This window comes from Mustela erminea, chromosome 8 (assembly GCF_009829155.1).
Source record: "Mustela erminea isolate mMusErm1 chromosome 8, mMusErm1.Pri, whole genome shotgun sequence".
Classification (NCBI taxonomy): domain Eukaryota; kingdom Metazoa; phylum Chordata; class Mammalia; order Carnivora; family Mustelidae; genus Mustela; species Mustela erminea.
This window is the reverse complement of record NC_045621.1, coordinates 16,346,342-16,367,552: the sequence shown is the minus strand read 5'-3', so window position 1 is coordinate 16,367,552 and position 21,211 is coordinate 16,346,342. Positions and strand designations below refer to the sequence as shown.

Here is a 21,211-nt window from a genome sequence, read left to right as displayed (position 1 = left end):
GATAATTTTAAAGATAAGGCAGCAGGTCAGAACATGAAACATTAAAGAGGTTAACCAAGGAATGGCACTGTGTTGTTGTTTTTTTTTTCTTCCCAGTAAATGAAAGAAGACATACACCCATGTGCGCATGTACACGCACCTGCACGACAACAGTCTCGCTCGCTTGCATGCGCTCACTCTCTCTGAAGCTCTCAGAAAAAATAAGGCATGATGTCAATAGAAAACCTTTCGTTTTTCATGATCTTTCCTAACCTGACACTGTGCGTAAGAACACAAGAATGTGGGGTGCCAGGGCTGGGAGGGAAGTCACCGAACGTGTCTCTCGCAGAACACAGCGAGCGAAGCGCTGATGACCGAGCCCCGTGTTCATTTCAAGCGCAGACGGAGACGCGGCCCTTTCACCTTGGGGTTCTGTTACCAACACTAGCCTCAAAGTCCCTTTTGCAAAAACGTTCCTTATGGGAACACCTCTTTCATAAACTCTTACCCGGTCAGGGGGTGAAGACATCAAAGGCTCTTCCAGCTCGGGATTCTGAAAAGATTGCCTTTGAAACACGGTCCCTTTGCTAAAGATACTAGAAAGAGCTTACATAGTTGTGATGCTGGTTCACGAATTCCTCTCACTTGATGTTCAACCTGGCCTGCCACAGACGGAATGAAGGTGCTGCTATGTTTGTGATACGAGCTGACTGCTCCAGAGGAAGGAAGTGGAAAGAATTCAGCACAGTCCTCCCCGGGCCTGTCAGGAGAAATAACCAGGAAATGGGTGCTCGGGCCTTTGGAAAGACAGAGGGTCACATCGGAGAGAGACCTTCCTATATTGGGACTTCCTGTAGAAGTGCTGACCACATGCTCCCTTGGCTCCAAGAGTTAAGACTTCACAAGGAGCGAAGATAACAAGGAAGTAAGGAAGATTTAACTGTCAGAAACTAGGCAGCGCAGCGCCGTTCAGAGGGGACCCAGCTCCTGAAACAGCAAGGCTTCAGAGAAGGGAGACGACAGTTCCTCAGAACAGGAAAACAATAAACAGAGCTTGTTTTCTTCAAAGGAGATAGAACAAGACAAAAGCAGGAAGTGCTGTCCTTCCTTCATCCTGCCGGATTTTCAATGGGAGTCAAGTGTGTGCATCAGTCACGATAAGGAAGGAGAGCCCAAAGCGGTACCACCTTCAGTTTCTTTGAAAGAAAAATACAGAGATGTGTCACATAGCACACTGTTCTTCATTCTGTTCTTTCAAATAGTCCCGAGCGTGTCACACCATGAAGGGATTCCCAGTGAAACAGGGCCGCGTGTGCCAAACGTGACCTCTCTTTAAACTTCCTGGATGGTGCTTTCCACTCAGCACTCAAGGAAAGCATCTGGGCTGGACAAAGAAGACCATTCCACATTTCTTCAACATAAGGATTTGGGGGTCCACATTACTTCGGAGCGTGTAATCCTCAAAGGCTTTGCTTTGCTGTGTTACAAAGAATATTCCACAGATTTAGATAATTAGAAGTCAAATGTTTTTTAAAGAGTCAGACTATCTGCCAGAGAATTCTAGGAGAAGGGATACTAACCACATGCTTTCCAAATTTGGTATAAAACTAAAACAATGAGAACAAATAATTTATTTGCACTCATAATCTCACAGTTGCTCCATTAATTTAATATGCTCCCTGGGGGGGCTTGGCCTATGATGTCACTTTCTGGGATAGAAATCAAATCTCACTAAATTCTACTAAATGAGAGTGAACTAATACATACAGGCTGCTTGAAATATGGATTTAGTTTCAGACTAAAAAATTTTTCTTTATTTTATAATTCAGTATTTTAATTTAGTATTTTGGATACCAGTATGTATTTTAAAATAAATAATTAAAAAATCAATATTCAAAATAATGGTTAGTCCCAGGCAAGCCTGCTATTTTCCCCATAAGGTATCTAAAGTTTAGTATTGTGTTTTTGTTGTGTGGGAAGGTACTAAAATAGTTCTGGCTGAACATATACAGAGACTTACAATCGGCCAGGAACTATGCCAAGAGCCTTGCAGGAACTATGCCAAGAGCTTCACAACAATCCTCTGATAAAGATGAGGCAACAGAGCCTTCGAATGATTTTATGAGCTGCTCTAGATCACACAGAAACCTTGTGTGCTGTGGAGCTTCCAGAAAACTCCAGAGATAATGCACCAAGCATTAAGAAACCTATGCCTCCAGTTCCCGAGCCATGCAGGACCATCAACAGGTTACCCCATCACACTGCGCCTTGGTTTTCTCATCTCCGAATCGGATTGGACACGCTGATTCTTTTGGCCCCTTTGCTCTGAAAATTCTATTTTTACATTCATTAACTTCCAGCTGCAATTGTCTGTGATCGAGAATGCATTCAGAGTTTCAACCCGGTAACGTCACATCCCTCTTCCCCTTACCTGGGGAAGGGGAGGTGGTATGTTTCTAGAGCAAAGGATTAGCTGTGAAGTTAAGAATTCTAGAAGACACAGGGAAAGGGGTAAAAGGAACTATTAGACGGGAAACTGAGGCCTCATAGGGTATGAGTTCTCTGCTGGAGCTCTGTTATTAGGTTCTTTTGTTGGCTGGAATGTTTCTTTTCTTTTCTTTTTTTAAAGCTTTTATTTATTTATTTGAGAGAGAGAAAGCATGCACAGGAAAGAATGCGCAAGTTGGGGGGGAGGGGCAGAGAGAGAAGCAGACTTCCTGCTGAGCAGGGAGCCCCACACAGCAGCTCAACCCCAGGATCATGTCATGGGATCATGACTTGAAATGAAGGCAGATGCTTAACTGCCTGAGCCACCCAGGTACCCCTGGAATGTTTCTCTTTCTATGCAGGGTTTCACTCATTCCAGGACCATAGTTCAACAGAGTACACAGTCAAAATTTCTTTCCTTGTTCTCCAATCCCTGACACACGCACATTAGTCCCACCAAAATTTTCGAAGACTTTTATCACCAGCAACCAAACAGTTGGACAAGAAGTGAAGGCCTTCCTGTTATAGGCACATGCTGCCTCTTTCTATTGTTTCTTCTCACTGTGACCCTTGTAGAGAAAGACCAAGGTCTTTGGATAAACAAAGGATTGAAAGAAAATTCCATCTGCATTTTAGGAAAATGGACTCTAAGTTTCTGCAGCATTTCTTTTAAGGATAAGTAAGGAGCTAACTGAGGAAATGAAATGGAAATTCAAGATTCTGCCTTCCAAAATGGCTGGCAATGGAGGAGTCAAGCAGAGAAAAGCAGGTGGGGCGTCTAGTATCTAGACGTGTACCTCACACCACCCAATCTTCTTCCCTTCCCTGTTTTGTTGCAGATCTTCCCAGAGCTTTCAATAGGGCAAGGGGAAAAATGGACAAGATGATGGGAACGAGAAGAAAGGAATGGAAACGCGTGGGAAGAGGGTCGTTCTGTCAGTACTAAGGAGCATTAATAAATGAGAGAGGTGTTTCAGGAAGGTTGCATATTCAAACATGAATATAAACATAGATAACAGAATATTAGGCTTAGAGTAGATACCTAAGAATTTATCTGGCCTTATCACCTTATCAATGGGAGAATTTTTTCTAGAGCACCTCTAACAGATAGTGAGGCCGGCTCTGTTCCAATATTCTAAGTTGCCTGTTTTCTTCTTGGACAGCTCCAACAGTTAGAAACTATGGTAACTCATAACATTATCACTTCCAAATATTTGTTCTCTTACCAGCTCAAGGAGGACAGGATATGAGTCTTAATTATTTTTGTATCCCCAGAACCTCCAACTTAGTGGACATCATGTAATAATAAACTATTAGTCAGATTAATACATAACTATGCTAATGAAGAAACTACCTGAAGAAATGTATTAAGTCTACTTTTTTATTCTATGCAAAAACCCTTTACCTATTTGATAGCAATAAAAATGTGTCCTAAACTTTCTCTTTTTCAAGTTAACTACAGTCAGTTTTCTCAACTAACTCGCACTGGTTTTTTTTTTTTTTGGACAGGCAAAGATCACAAGTAGGCAGAGAGGCAGGCAGAGAGAGAGAGAGAGAGAGCGAAGCGGAAGCAGGCTCCCTGCTGAGCAGAGAGCCTCATGAGGGGCTCGATCTCAGGACCCTGGGATCATGACCTGAGCCGAAGCCTGAGGCTTCAACCCATTGAGCCAGCCAGGCGCCCCACTCTCACTGGTTCTGATGATCTAATTCTGGGAACGCACCTTATTCCCCATATGTAGATAGACAGATTGAAAAGAAATAAAATTTTCAAAAAGGGATAACTAAAAATCCTTTTTACCACATCTATTCCATTTTTGTTATTAGCCATATAAGTTCTTCACATTTTTCTATAGCCTTCTTAAATACACATCAATAATAAAATAATAGGTGTTCATTGTTTTTAAAATGAAAAAATTAGAATGTCTCATAATTCCAATATTCTGGGTGTATCTCCTGCTGGTTCTTTGTTTTTGTTTTTGTTTTTGTTTTAAGATATTTTAATGTGATATGATCATGCTGCACATATCATTTTATATACTACTTTTTTTCCTTAATGTGCTATGCACGTTTTCTCATGTTATTATCAGTTCATCACCCAGACCATTTTAAATCACTATTATATATCACTGGAGAGCTATCTAGTTATCTAACCAATACCTTATGGTTGTACAGCACCCGATAGATCACTACAATAAATGGGACTTGAGGAAAAAAAAATATCAGTGTACATGAGTTTTTTCCACATCTTTGATGATCAGTTTAGGACAGATGACTAGAAGTATAGTTAGTAGGTCGAAGAACATACATTTTCACAAGACTTTTGAAACTCTCTTCCTCAGGGTACCACCCTTCCTGGCCCTCAGACTAGGTTAAATTCCCTTGTAACATATTCCTAGTACATCCTGCTGTTCCTGTTCATCACCCTCATCACCATTTTGAAGACTTGGTTGTATTTTATTTCCTTTTAGACTGCAAACTGCATTAAGGTGGCGCATGACCATTTTTGCTGACTATGTTTTGCATAAAGCTAACATATAGTCCAACATTCAAAGTATATTTTACTTAGTTGAATACTGTTAAATTGCTTCCTTAAAAGGGTTTTGAATTTGTATCTCAGAAGCACTGTTGGTGTATGTCCAAATCACTGCATTAAGATTGTAAAGCCATGACACCCCCAAATGGGAACACCCCCCCCACTCAAAAAAACTCTTCGTGTGATTCAGTTCTTGTTACAAACAAAACCTGTGGCTTAGAGCTCATCTCTCAGCTCCTACGAATTCACTGGGTATATCAAACTCTGCATTAAAGATTCAGTGAGACTGTGACGTGAACATTACCAGCTCTCGGGGAAGAAAAGTCCCTTCTTGACGGGCGATGACCAGCGATGCCGTCTCTCCTTGCTTGGTGCTCCTCAGCATGGCCACAAGCTCTTCCTGTGTTCGCCCAGTGACATCTCTGCCATTTACCTAATGGATGCCATCATATGAACAGGTTACAACACTCTCCACCTCCTTCTATGCTAGATGGTTTCTGAAGGTAAGTAGCAAATGGGCTCCTACAATCAATAAAGCTCTGAAAGGATGAAAACTGGACACAGGGACCCAAACCAACCATGTTCAAAGTACCAGTATGACACTGACCATCAGTATTATGGTGCTAGATCTTTTCAGATAAACAGCAGTTAGTATAATCAGTTTCTCCTAGGATATCACATTCTTATGAGGGGGACATCAAACTGACAGCAGAAAATAATTTCTTAAATAGAAAAGAAGTGGATTTCAGATGCTAAACTGGCATCATTTTCTGCCTAATACAAAAAAAAAAAAAAGGCAAAAAAAATGGATCATGATCACATGGCAAATTCCTTTGGCAGGGAAGTCTTTTGTTATAATTAAACAGTGTTGTCCGTTTCTAGAAAATTATAGTCTCCCGGATATCATAGATTATTAGAAATTAGAATTTGGAGCTATATTAGTCATTTGATATATCTTCTTTCATAATCTAGAACGATATGAAAATCTGTAGTTTTGCTTCCATGCCATGAGAAAGTTAAATAGAACCAGCCAGTTTCAATGAGAAAGATTCCTTGAAAGGTAAGTTGACAATATATATTTGGCCAAGAAGACATTGCTACCAAACAAAAATACATGGAGGAAAAGCCTCTTGCTTTGGGTAGTTCCAGATCCTTCTTTTTAGGTATGGATCAACCTGAGACAGGCAGCCCATCCCTAGGAGAAGTTTAAAGAAATTGTTACCAGAGTTTGGTTATGACTCGGAAATTCTTAGCCCTCACTGCATTTATGACAAATTTGTGGATTTGATCCAAATTCCCCAGGGATTCTAAGAGGTGGAAGCAAGACAGAGAAGACAGGGAAAAGTTTGAGGTGTTACATGTGCTATATCACTGACCTTACAGGGAACTTAGAAGTCAGACTTCCCATTAACTAGTTTTTTTAAATAACTAAAGTCCTTATCTTTTCTACAAGTGATAATTTTCAATATATTATGTAAAAACATAAATAGTAACATATTTATTTAAACATATTTTATTGAAAATATTAATTCCAATTCTTACCTCCAAAATTCTGTCCCCTGATTGTAGGCGGCCATCTTTTATTGCTGCTCCCTTTGGTAAAATGTTTTTTACAAAAATGGGACCAGGCCCGTGTATGGAAGAGTCTCTGGTAACCACAGTGAAACCGAGTCCTTCAGGGCCTAGTGTGTAAGACCAGGAAAACGCATGGTCACCTTAAGTAGAAACCTGCAGAAAAATCTACCTAATTTAGACTAATGTAGAATAAGTAAAATGTTTACATTCCAGCAAATATTTTAAATTCACTTCAGTTGTTCTGATTGCAAATACAGATTATCGTTCCTGACAGGCCATGATGGTTTCAAAGTGAATTTTAGGGTCCAATGCAGATGTGTAACACTTTTGTTTATGGAGGCCCCAGAAGAAGTGGCACATGTTATCCATAAACTCAGGAGATCGATTTCTCGGTAAAGCATGAGCAGCCAAAGGCCATCTGACATGAGTTTTGTCAGGCGTTCACTCAGGTAGTCAACCTGCCCCTCCCCCCACCTGGGCCTCGACCCCGGATTCCTTCTAGGCTGCATCCCCGCGCTCCCTCCCTCACTCTTGCTGTCCCATTCTCTTGCATCTCAATCTCTTTCTCTCCCAGTAGGTGGTTTTCCCTTCCTCTGAACCTCCCTGCCCTAAAGAATCCTTATTGCGATCTTACTTCTTCAGTCTTCCACCACCAATGACCTACTCATGACCACATCCACTAATTTTCCCTCTTCTGATCTGTCCCTCTCTCGAGCTTTGACCCTTCTCACCAAGTGTTCTCTTGAAATTAATGGCCCCCTCTTTAGTTTTCATGTCTGTAATTTCTGATTATTTTCCTAACTCTCTGATCACATCATGTCTACCACTGTCTCCTACCCACTATCCTCCCACACGAACAAAGATATTCAAGGATCTGCCCTAGAACAGTTTGTTCTCCAGATTCTAAGCCTTGGCCAGCTCCCAGCTCCAACTGTCAGCCCCCCATGGAGGACATCTGAATCTTGTTGACCCTAATCTCTCTGGTGTTGGCTCGCTTGACAGGACCACGCACACATTTTCACCAGCATTCCAAACTTCACTATGAATCTCCTGCTCCAATTCAGATCCGGTCTTTTTACGTATATTTTTCTACTAAAAATTCTAATTTTTAGTAATGGTATCTCCATTGAACAAACTACTTGCAATTCCTCTCTCTCCTCTCCTATATCCGGTCAGCAGGCATGGCATACATATGCCAATTAGGCAGATGCAATGATCCTTTGTTCTTTGATCTCTCCTTCAGTGTACTGTTTTGCTGTCAGATTACTCTTCCCAAAGTACAACTGTGATTGCATATTCTTTATTTTTGCATTCAAGGCTTTCTGATGGATTCTTTTTTGAAAATTATTTTTATTAATATATAATGTATTATTTGCCCCAGGGGTATAGGTCTGTGAATCATCAGGCTTATACATTTCCCACCACTCACATAGCACATACCCTCCCCAGTGTCCAAAATCCAACCACCCTCTCCCTACCCCCACACCCCACCCCTTAGTAACCCTCAGTTTGTTTCATGAGATTAAGAGTCTTTTAGGGTTTGGATCCCTCCTGATCCCATCTTGGTTTTTTTTTTTTTTTTCCCTTCGTACCCACCATAATCCCCCACTTTGCCTCTCAAATTTCTCATATCAGAGAGATCATATGATAATTGTCTTTCTCTGATTGACTTACTTCACTCAGCATAATACCCTCTAGTTTCACCCACGTCATTGCAAATGGCAAGATTTTTCTGATGGATTCTTTTTTTTTTTTTCCTAAGATTTTATTTATTTATTTGACAGGCAGAAATCACGAGTAGGCAGAGACTCAGGCAGAGAGAGAGGAGGAAGCAGGCTCCATGCTGAGCAGACAGCACGATTCGGGGCTCAATCCCAGGACCCTGGGATCATGACATGAGCCAAAGGCAGAGGTTTTAACCCACTGAGCCACCCAGGTGCCCCTCTGATGGATTCTTAAGGTTATCTTTTGTGTCTGATTTATTTATCCTCAAAGCACCCAACCCCATGTCTTATACGTAGTTGGATAATTTGTACAAAAAACATAACTGATACAGTTATATAAAAAGCCTAGGGGTGCCTGCGTGGCTCAGTTGGTTAAGTGAGCTCAAGTCATGACCTCAGGAGTCCTGGGATAGAGCCCTGCACCAGGGTCTTTGCTCAGTGAGGAGTCTGCTTATAGATTCTCTTCTCTCCCTCCCTCTACCCCTCCCCACTCATGTAAGAACATGCACATGCTCACTCACGCTCTCAAATAAATAAATAAATAAATAGCTTTTTTTTTTTTTTTTTTTAAGCCTAATTGCTAAGCACACTGATGAATTTGTGCCTCCTAGTCAATACAGTTTCTTCTCAGTACAGAATTCTTAAAGGGGACAAAACTCTGACCAGAGGATCTTTCAGAATAACCCCTATACTCTAATTAAAGGTACATGTTATTTGTTTTTTATAATAAGTATTTTAAAACTACCTTGTAATCATTAAATTCTATAGTAATTCAGACAAAAATTTGAGCTTTTGGTTTCTTTTGAATCAAGTCTTGAAAATCACATCGGATTGCAAAAGGTTTGCGGTGAGGGTAGGGATGATGAGGAGGTTACAAACAAACAAAAGCACAGAAGTACAGGAAGGCTTATGTATATATAATACTGGAGACATGCATGCATACACATGTTCTAGTCTCATTGATCTGGGTCTGAAATGCATAGAAAACTGGAAAAGATGAAGACAAGGTTATATATGCTTTCAAAATTAAGTATGTTTTTGTTTGTTTGTTTTTTAAAGATTTTATTTATTTATTTGACAGACAGAGATCACAAGTAGGCAGAGAGGCAGGCAGAGAGAGGAAGGGAAGCAGGCTCCCTGCTGAGCAGAGAGCTCGATGCAGGGTTCGATCCCAGGACCCTGAGACCATGACCTGAGCTTAAGGCAGAGGCTTTAACCCACTGAGCCACCCAGGTGCCCTCATGAAATTAAGTATGTTTTGAAAAACTGTTTGCAATGTTGAATTAGCGAAATTTCAATTATATAATTATATATAATAATTATCAATTATAATTATCACATGTTTACTTTTTGAGGACTAAATGTTTTCCTGGCATAAAAGTGACTCAGAGAACCCGAAACATATATGCACTTTTTAGACTTGACCTAAAGGGTGTTACAGAACTCACTAATCTTACTCAAAATAGGATCCAAAAGAATTTCAGTGCTTCTTTAGCACTCTGTTTCTCCCCAGGTCGCAATGGTTCTTTCCCTTTTCCAACACGTCTTTACCATTATTTTTTGTTTGTTTGTTTCAAATAATCTATACTCTCCAGAAGAATAAGAAAGTGGTACAATTTCAAGAGATTTAAGTTACCTACTTAAATCTATTCTTTGATACAATTAAATGAAGGGAGAATTAACGAAATTAGCCTTAATGCATTTCTCTTAACCAATTTTACATGTTACAATAATAGAAGGCTATTAAGCATAATTTAATAATTACCTTTCTTTAGGTCAATCTTAATTTTCTTTGCATTCTTCTTGCTGCCAAACCCCATGAGAGGGGACAGTGAGGGAGAGGATGGCTTTCTACCCAGTCTTGGTACCCGGGGGCTCTTGCTTTGTTGCAGAGAGGTCAAAGCATCCTCTTCAGGACCCCCTGTTCCTGTGAGAGTTACGGTTTTTATTCCCGTTATTCCATGGACAGGAGGCTGTGGCTTGGTTCTCAAAACGCCATCATTGTTACCAAAAATGTTAAGCGGTCCAATGACTGATTTTTCATACTGTTCACGGTTTTGAGGTGGAAGCACGTGGAGGAGCACACTGGGCGATTTCATCGCCTGACGGAAGACATCTTGAGCCCTTCAAAGAAAGTTAGTAAATATGTAACAATACTACGTTCTAGCATGCCACTGACTGCACCCCATGTCATGGCCACGGGGGCGGCATTGGAGTAACCCTTACTGTTACCACCAGGATGACTGCCCAGGAAATACGGATTACCACTAATGACTTGTCCACCAGGTCCCCTGACACTGGGCTACATATGCATCAGTAACATGCACAATTCTCCCCTTGAATATTTTAAACAACTTCCCCAATCTTCTCATTTCGTCTTAAGTATGTACAATTCACTCTTATTTGGCAAAACAAGGAGGCAGAGACTCAGAGTGATTAGATAACTCGTCCAAGGACCCACGGTTCTTAAGTATTTCTAAATCTGAAAATCCATCCAAAAGGCATTCCTAAGTAAATATAAAAGCAAACTTTATTTTTAGAAGGAAAAAATTTTCTTGTAGTATTGATCAGAACACCAGTTCCTTTTAGGGCTCTGTTCTGAAGTACAGGTCCGCTCTAAAATGGGTTATGTTCCAGAACTTCGATTCTGACACAAACATTTTCCCATGGAGATATTTGATGCAGTGTCTGTGCCCAGTGTCATAGTGAATTAATCAATCCAATATGTACCCTCCCTGTTAGTCTATCACAGAGTACTTGTATTTTTCCCTTTTTTGTCTTAGTACTTGATGTTTTTCCTCAGATTCCCTACTACCGTTTCTCCCCTTCATCCTTATGCCTCATGACTACGTAAAACAACTACTTTCCCCAGCCTTTCTTGCCGATGAGATTTACACAGAAGGGTTCCAGGAAAGCTGGGAGCCAGAAAGGGCTTTCTTCTCCCATTTCGCCAAACTCAGAACCCCAGCAGCTATCTGGTAACCGTGACACAACTTAGTAAGGATGGCGCAGCAGAAAGAAGGGACAGGCCCCATTGGCTGATGCTTGTGGAACTGCCACACCAAACTGGGACTGCCACCTCCACACTTCCTTGTCCCTGGTGGGGGAAATAGTAATCTTGTTCAAGGTGCCTTTATTTCAGGTCTCTGTCAGAGGCAGCCACATCAAATAATAACAAATCATAATTCCAACTGTTATCTGATACGTCCCTCCCCCACCCCCTAACCTTACTGAATAAAGAGTACTGACGGGAGGGGAAGAAGATCTCACAGAAGTAGCCCAACTCCTCTGGTCAGTTCCCTGCCTGGGAGTCAGCTTCTACTCCACGTTATCTTCATACTGAATTTTTATGAGCCTCAGTTTTCACCTCACAAACCTATCAAGTCCTTGTACAAAGTACTGTGGTATTATGATCCGAAGAAATAGATTTTTTCCATTTTCATTTCTTTCCATACTTAAGCAGTCAGTGCCCACAGCCCTTCTCACCCACAACCATTCACCCACCCCCTCAATTCACCCCCCAATAACCAAACATACAAATATTGACAGAGAATGGTTACAAAGAATATATATAATGCATTGTTTTGGTCAGAAACAAGAGAAGCTGGTGGTCATTACTAAGGAGGAGTAATTAGTATTTATTCCCAATAAATAGGAATTATGTGTGGTCATTACTAAGGAGCAGTAATTAGTATTTATTCCCTTGTTCCAGAGCCCCACTGCAATGCCAACATATGTTTAAAAAAAAAAAATGTGACTGCTGCACACGCTAGTCTTAGCTCTAAGAACCTAGTCCCATAACATTCGTACATGCAGGAAAATGATTACTTCAGGGAGAATATTTTAATTTTTTTTCATTTGTTACTATTTCTCAGTGAGTTTTCACAGACATCTCTCACGGCCATTTAGGTGACGGAAGACTGCTGACACAGAGCTAGTTAATTAATAAGCTGAACTAACAGTCTGTGAAAAGAGCCGTTAAAGACCAGCCTAAGTGACCCGAATCCCGAGCAAAACAAACTCATCCAAGGATGATCCAAACAGACAACCAGGCAGGGAGGCTTGTCACATTCTGCAGCCTCCTGTTCTTGGGGCCCCCGGGGACAAGTGTGGGCCACCTTCCATAACGCATAAGATGCCTTTGGGAATGGATGTCCAGGAGTCATTCAGAGGGGACTGACCAGAAAAGTCTACCAACAATTTTGATCATCAAGAGCACAATAATGACTGTATGTATGCCAGCAACCAATACAGTAAATAAAACAATGGAAAAAAAATGCTTACTGAGCAAAGGTTTTGTCTACGAGGTCCACGCTGTTGATTTTTACAATACATTCATTTTCATGAAATAGTCCCTCCCGTTTCGACCTGCTATTTTCTTCAATGCCGCGGATGAAGAGTCCTAGAATCCTAAATGCAAAATTGAGGTTGAAATAGAATTACTGGATAATAATACGCTGATTTTTCCTCCACTCACAACTATTCAGAACTGAGTATTGGTTTCTATTTATGAAAGAAATTATGCTTTAGAGTCAGGCAACTGTTTGTTGTTCAAATCCTGAGTTAAAAAACAAATCCACTGAAAGAAAAAAAGGCCTTTGAGACAGACAGACGTAAACACCGACCCAGAGCACACAGAGCCAGGCCTCCACGGCCACGCCTGCGGTATTTTAGAAACGGCCACCGCAGCTCAGTGGAGCTGGGGACACAGGGGCATCCGGTTCGGAGAAGCGCGTCAGGCTGACTGTAACAGGTGCGAGTGGCGCCGAGACAACTTGAAGCTTAATGACGGAAGAGGACGAGACAGTCACGCTACCTGCTCTAGTATCTGCATTTTTAAGAAGCAAATATTTACGCACAGATCGTATTGCTCAGGTTAAAAGGCAGTTTGGTCCCATTCCGTGGGTGCCCCTGAATCAAGTCCATGCGGGGCCCTTCCAGCGCTCAGGACGGAGGAATGGGAGATCGGGGGAGAGTGTGAGACGTAAGCTGGATCCGAGGAGTGAGTAGGATTTGGACGGGAGGGGAGACAGAACAGACAAGGAGTGGGGGGCAGGCTGCACCCTGCGTGCTTGTGTGGGGAGCTCGCACTGGCTGGGGAGGCCAGAGCCGCACAGAGGGGCCTTGAACACCAGTTGCTGGACTTCATCTAATCCCACAGGAGCAGCACACCCAACACTCACGGCTTCTGAGGGAGACAGAGACGTGATGGCAGTGGCGGGGGTGGGGGGTGCTGGGAAGACTCGTCTGCAATTTCAACCGGTAAGACTCAGAATTCAGAGAGGACAGCCCAGTGGCCGCTGAGAGTCAGGAACGGAGGAGTTGAGAAAAAAGGGAAGGAGAAAGACTATAGCAATAACGAAATGCCTGGTGTGTGCACGTGATTCTGTGGCATTTCAGTAGTATCGACACCAAAAACTTTAAGAAATCAAACTTGTGGGGCGCCTGGGTGGCTCAGTGGGTTAAAGCCTCTGCCTTGGCTCAGGTCATGATCTCAGGGTCCTGGGATCGAGCCCCGCATCGGGCTCTCTGCTCGGCAGGGAGCCTGCTTCCTCCTCTCTCTCTCTGCCTGCCTCTCTGCCTGCTGTGATCTCTCTCTGTCAAATAAATAAATAAAATTAAAAAAAAAAAAGAAATCAAACTTGTACGTATTTTAGCTAGTTCTCAGATGAGAGATTTCCCTTCCTCTTGTGGCATGTTAGGGTCCTCACTGTGTCCCCAGAATAAGGCAGATGCGTCCTCCAAGAGGACTCTGCTGGGCATGGGAGAGAAAACCACCTCCTTGTCCCTGATTCTCCTAGTTTTCTGCTTTGTCTTTCTCCTTTGCATACGGGCCTCCTATGTGATCGCACAGCCCATTTGCATTAAATCTCCCATCCAATCTGAGAACATCTTATGGAGGAATAAGCCATGGAGAGAGGACAGTCTCTAAGGAGACTAGAGAAGAAAACTCTCTTCCTGTTTGGAACAGCCACCCAGTAGGGGCTCTGCCTCCAGGGCCCCCCCATTCACTTAATGAGCTCCTATCATTGAAGATGGTAAGAAGAGGGGCACCTGCCGTGGTCCTCAGGTCTCTGCCCCCACGGGTACAGTGCACTGATGCAGGGGAGAGTGAGTCACGCTCCCTGTGGTAAGGAAGGCTCAGGGTCAGAGGCATGTGGTGGGGGGGCGGTGTTCTGCTGTCTTTCCTGGAAGAAATTAGTAAATTGAACATACTCTGTGTGGAAGAGAAAAGGGGCCAAAGCTACTATTTGATAAAGGATCTGAGATTCAAATTAATATTTTTGAGATCCTAATCCTACCTTAATCTCATAATATAATATTAAAAATTGAGCTATTTGACATGCAAAAGAAGGGGAGGAAAAAGAAAAAGAAATAGAATGAAACAGTGTTTCTTTCTTAAATTAAACAACTCTCGTATAGTTCACATTTTGGATTTTTTTGTTATGGTGGATTCACAATAACATGATCCATTAGGAGGCTCACATGTGGTTATAAACTAGTTTATGTAAGCGATATTTTTTTAACAAGCATTCAAGTCTTCCTTTAATTTAATTCAGTACATCATCAGTCATGTAATGTTACTCCCTAGGATTTAATTTCACATTTTGGGAGATGAATTAATTCTTTCAGGCCACTGGGTTGCAATTTTGCTGGCATATTACAGCTGGAGTATGCTATGTGAACCTCACTGATCTAAATAACCTAACTTTCCATGAAAAATTTATTGACAGAATAAGCTCAACTGTAAAACCCATGTGTCAGAGGTAATTTTGGTAAAATGTAAAACTGACTGATTTTATTAGTTTGGTCCCTGGCAACAAACCACGCCTGCCTTCTCTATTCCATAGAAGGGATAGATTCCCTCCAGTTCAATTTCATCCAGACCAGTATGAGAAGGCTCAGAAAAGAATCTCTCATTTTGCTCTCTGCCCCAAACTGGTGGGCTGTGGTCATGGTCTCCTCGGGGACCAAGGCTCTCAGGAGTTAAAGATTAATGCTGTTGAGGAATTATAGGCTCAGAGGAACCAGTAAATTTGCATTAATGAGCAGTGATAGAGGAGGCTGAAACCCACTGCCCTACAGTATAAGAGGGGTGGTCATTACTTCTTTCTCTTCTAATAATCATGTAGACACTAACCCAAGCACTCCTTGCCCCCTTCTGCTCTCCCCACGGCATCACGGGCCTTGGCCACTCTACCGGCTTCGCATATTTATCTAAACATCGCCTCTCCTTACATTACACGTCATTTCTCTGCCATTCCTTCCTCCTTCTCTGTCATATTTAGCTGTCTTTACCAGGAAACGAAAGTATATTATGCAATAGAAAAACAATTAGATTTCATTCTAAAACAAAAGTACCTTATTTTTTTTTTAAAGTCAATAAAGTAAAATTGCTTTTTACTTGTAGGAACTCGGGTTTTTGTATATTTGTTTTGATTCTGACTGTACACGCCAAGGGGCTTCCATACAGGTGGCATTTAACAGCCGATGCTGTCGTGCCTGATGAAGCCACTGAAGCCTTATCTGGTACAGCAGCCACAATATTGTACTCAGGGTGTTCTAACGGAGATTCCAGTTCCTATTCAACAACAGGTGTGGCAGTATTTTTCTGAAATATATATATTTACACACATATATATCTAGAAATTGGAGGCAAAGTCAATTACAGTAGTGTCAGTCAAGAATTAAATGTAAATTCTAATTTAAAATAATGACACAAACCAATCAATGGAAGGAAATTAAGAACTAAGTCTACCACTATGACCTTAACTCACCAACCCCCAGTCCCCGAGCTCACACACTGAAACCATATGGCGTTATGAAGTCAGACACTTGTCTGACACGCTCTACACTCAGTTGCATCTAAACACATGGGTTGAGTTAAGTGTGCTGTTTCAGCCTGTACTCATTACTTCTTAACTTTTATTGGCTCATGTCTCCACTTCCATATTATTTTTATGTTTTTTAATTAAATTTCCTTTCTATAATACTAATGGAGAGCAAAAAAAAAAAAATTATACAACTATTTCATCAAGTTCCTGAAAAGTTAACCATGAACTTGTAAAAGTTTACTTCTGAACCAGGCTTTTTTGTTTTAGCCGAAATATTAATAATACTGATAATTAACACATTCGTGTGTTGTGTGCTTTACAAGGAGTTTTCACATTTTTAATCTCATTTAATCCCTACAACCTTGATGTGAAGTAGGTATTCACAAGAGGCAAGTTTAGGGTACTTGTTCCAAGTTATAAAAGAGAACACTGAGATTCAAATCCTATTGTTCTGAATCCAAGTGTAACGTTTTTCTATTCTTCAAGGCTTATGCTAGAAGTCAGAACCAGGAAGGAAAAGGTTAGAAATCAATACATTTTAGTGTATTTCCCTCATCTGATGTAAGAGAAGGTGATTTCTGGTTTACAGGGTCAACTTGTTTTCTGAACTATTGAAAATGAAGTATGGTGACTGTCACCTTGTACATTTCTTCATGTTTTGGAAATTGGGATGATCTTGTGTTCTATTCCGGCTTCATTAAACTAAAGGGCCTGGTAATTTAACCGCTCTGGTATTTCGCAAAGCTCTATCAGCACACTTCTGCCAAAAGCCATTAGAATTTCTCATGACAACTGGGTAAATACTCTTCCTGTCTATCAAAAACCACCTCAGCTTGTCCTGTGCCATAACCCGTAACATTTATAAACACGCTTATTAACACATACAGGAAATGAAACAATAAGAGCCGCTGGCTTTTCAGTTCATTTCTTTTTAGAGAACATTCATTCCAGCAAGAGCTTGGTTGGCATCAGATGTTATTTGCAAAAAAAAGGTGATGACTTTGCAATTACAGGTAGCAGATGGCTACCTGCTGAAAATGATGCCAACCAAAATATCATGACTAAATCTGCTCTTCCTGCTATGTGGCCGACTGAATTGAATAAATATTCTGAACCAGTAAATTAATACTATATAACCTTTGGGAAATTTTTGCTCTAGAAAGAGCAATGGAGTAAGGGGGATTGGATCTGTATTTCGAATGACCTTGCAAAAAAAATTAATGGTCTTTCTTAGACTTTGCTCTCTTAAGCTAAAATAAGGCATTCTGCTTGAAATTTTCAGTGATGCATTTAATAGAAGAAAAATAAATTTTGCATATTAATTAAAATCATATCATTGTGTTTTACTTGTAGGAAAGTAAAGGAAAGTCCTTTCTTTTAAGATAGCTCTTGTCAGTATCAACCTAGTGCTAAAGGTACTCATCTTATAGAACAGTGACACAATATCTAATACTAGTTTTGTAAAGTTGTTGTAATAGTACTAATATTAACTCTCAGGCACACACTTCAATTTTCAACAGTAAAACAGCCTTTATATCCATTTAGGTAGACATGAATTTCAAGAAACGCTGACATCTAAATTACCATTTGCCACTGTAGATTTAGCAATTAAATGTTTTTAAAATTTCAAAAGGAGGCAGTATACTGTTTTTAATTGATTACATTTTATTTTAGACAAAAAAAGCACAATAGTACCCTACCATTATAGTTAAAATCATGAAAATATATAGTTTCTGATATAGCTACTTACAGTGCTAGAATATTTATTATCCTAAGTTCCATATACCTGAACAGAATCAGGAAATATCAATTTGGATGACCACCTTCACTTTTTTGAAGTATATTTTGGAACATTAAAAAATTCAGTTGTAATATTTGTCTAACAGTATGTTAAAACCTTCTTAAGGATTGTGTTTACTACATGTCACTGACAAGAACACTTTAAGAAAATACTTCAGGGGCGCCTGGGTGGCTCAGTCAGTTGAACATCCAGCTCTTGATTTTGGCTCAGCTCATGATCTCAGGGTCGTGAGATCGAAGCCTATGTCTGGCTCCACACTCAATGGGGACTCTATTTCTTTCTTCTCCTTCTCCTACTTGCCCTCCTCATGCCTGTTCTCTCTCTCTTTACAATAAATGAATAAATTAATATTTGTTTAAAAAAAGAAAATACTGCATAATTAAATGCAAATGTGGAAATGGCAATTTATACTGTTGCTTTTCCACTGTATCTTAGAAGTAAATGACTTTGTTTCTAACACTTAAGTGGCCAACAGAAGTATATATTGAGGTGTCTGTCTGAATAACAGAGATACACATTTAATCCTCTTCTGAATCATGTTTGGGAAAATGAGCTGAAGTCAAGTTTTTCATTAGCATGAGCTTCTGATGTAAAGAAAACATCTTACCTTCCACTCAGAGATGAAAAGAAGGGCACCACGTGTATTCCCAAGGGGCCTCCTTCCCCCGAAATCTCCACTGTTCTTGTCATATCGCTGGGGCAGAAACAAGAAAGAGCACAGATAAGTCTCTACTTAAAAAAAAAAAAAAAGGAAAAAAAAAAGAAAGCAGCACGTTTAAAAAAGAAAAAAAAACACCTAAGATTATATCAACTACTGTAAATTCAATGGCAGAGATGAAGTCAATTGAGTACATGATTTGCTGATATGTTCACAAGATCCAGGAAATAAAATGTTTAAAAGACTGATTTCTTATTTTTTTTTTCTGTAGAAGGGAAACAAATGGAAATGATGACCCACAAAAATAACTTTCTACTTAATTTAACCTGCATAAATCAACATATTTAAAAGGATATACACAAAAATGAAATCTCTCCCCATTGAGACACACTTGACATATATTGTGCAGATGATAAAATACATGGGACTAAAGCTTATCTATGCTTGAGCATAAAGTAGTTTTCCCTCCCAGAACAGGAAAATTGAAATAAAACATATATTTATTAGAAAAAGCACAAAATTACATTTTACAACAGTGAAGCCCCAGTTAGTAACACATATGGGCATGTTCGGAGCATTATAAATCAGAGCTCAGACTCGCCTTTCAATAAGGCATGAGTTGTAGTCAATGGACCAATTCTAAATTTTCACCTCCTATTTTTTTTTAGAGGTAGAAAAGGAAGTTGTAAAGCCTGGAGAAAATGTATTACAGAAAGAAATAGAAAGCCTGACCTGCCTAACCTATTACAGATTAAGGAAAGGATGAGCTAGAAACATTAATGGATAGTGTGTATGACTGAAATATACAAGATATTGGGAAACTTTGAGTAATAAAGAGTGGAACTAACAAGTTTTTATAAAGATGAAAAATAATAACCATGAACAATTATTGGCTCCTTTAATCCCACAGAGAGAAAATAAAATTGCCAGAGGAAAAATGATAAAGTTGAAGCAAGCATCCCTGTTATGGAAATTGTAAGCAGGTCTCTATTGTTTCCTATTTACATGAAAATGACCTGAAACTAGATGTCAAATTAAGAGCTACAGCTGCTACAAATGCTTTTCTGTTCCAAATTGAAAACGGTGAAATTTTGGCTCCTTGCAGTAAAGTTGAGAACAGCATAAGAAAGCAAAATGCCTGATAAATTCACTCTACATGTAGCACTCCCTGAATTATCAGCCATCTAAAATAAATACATTAAATATATTCCCATCAGTGGACTAGGCTTATTTTTAATGTGTTTTCATTGCAAACTTATTATCATTAAGAACTATAAAAAAGAGCATGTCAGTTTCTAACATTTGTGGAGTATGATAGAATTTCAAATCTGATAATAAATTTCAAATGAGTTTTGCTCAGATATTGCTGATATATTTAAAACTTGTTCAGTCAAGCAGGTTATATCAAAGGCCTGGGGTAAAAGTTAGAAATAAAACAAATCTTAGAGTGATAATATCATGGGATAAAATAGATTCTTCTTGATACTTTTTGTGTTTAAATACAGATATTAAATGAATATATATATAAATATATAAGTGTGTATATATAATATATGAAATACTATATGTATGTATGTACTATACATCCTAAATATAAACTGTCTGATGGGCAGAAAAAGTTGCATAGCTCTTAATGGACCACAAAGCAATAATTTTTACATAATAATAGATTTATAGCACATTTGTAGGTATTTGAGAAAGACTAAACCCAGAGCATTAACATTCTAGGGTTATGGTATTGTTTTAAAGACTTTTAAAAACAAAGATGAAAATCTTGTTTAATCATTAAACTTTATTATCTCTACCTTTACAATGTATCTTTGTTTTACACTTAGAACATAACACAAATCTTTCCCAATAAGTGTATTAAATGTCCACGAGCTGAGGGATAGCACTCATATGTACTATAGAGAGGCTTTTAGAATATAAGTGTGTTTAGAATAGGGTTCAAGATTTCAGCATAAGAATTTTTAGGATGGCTTTATGTTTTTGTTTCTGTGTTTGTGGGTTTTTTTTTTTTTTTGGTCTTTTTTGCAAATATTCCTTTACCCAACTCAAAACCTTTCCTGTAAAACATAATAAATTCTATGTATTATACTAGCACATACTCTTTAGGAACTATCAACCTTTTATTTTTACATTCACTTAATAAAGTAAATCTTATAATTTGTTAAAGCAATCAATCTTGTTTTAAAACATTATACCCATTCTTTGGGGATGCAATTTAAAGGTTCATTTATACTTCATAAGATTCTCTTTTTTGAGACCTCAGAATAAAGTCTTGTTCTATCTATGTACATGGCAATCACAATTCTTTGGCTAGAAAGACATGTGACATATCCTAAATGACTATCATAAAAATGTTATCCCAGAAAAAAAGCATGAAGGATTGTTGATTTTGTAGATTGTAATTAAATCTACTTAATATAGACAAATATTATGAATTTTATACAGGTTGTGTTTTACCATGCTCTTTATAAAATGTTATCCATTATTTTAAGATGGAAAGAAAAGCTTTAGAAAAAGGAAGCCTCATAGACCATATATTTTTACTTATTTTAAAAGGGGGGGATCTTTTTGCGTTCCATATACCTGATGGAATTCTGTAGAAATCTCTGT

At 39.4% G+C, this 21,211-nt stretch overlaps 1 protein-coding gene across 4 annotated transcripts in view; it reads right to left on the bottom strand.

The window, feature by feature from the left end:
• PARD3B (par-3 family cell polarity regulator beta) overlaps nt 1-21,211 on the bottom strand; it is a 1,046,926-nt gene that overhangs the window by 472,220 nt on the left and 553,495 nt on the right. For all 4 annotated transcript variants that reach the window (XM_032354007.1, XM_032354008.1, XM_032354009.1 and 1 more), the window contains exons 6-10: nt 18,542-18,628; nt 12,583-12,708; nt 10,064-10,422; nt 6,542-6,681; nt 5,304-5,432 (exon numbers count right to left, since the gene is read on the bottom strand). In XM_032354007.1, the coding sequence (XP_032209898.1) occupies nt 5,304-5,432; nt 6,542-6,681; nt 10,064-10,422; nt 12,583-12,708; nt 18,542-18,628 (841 nt within the window). The remainder of the gene's footprint in view (nt 1-5,303; nt 5,433-6,541; nt 6,682-10,063; nt 10,423-12,582; nt 12,709-18,541; nt 18,629-21,211) is intronic.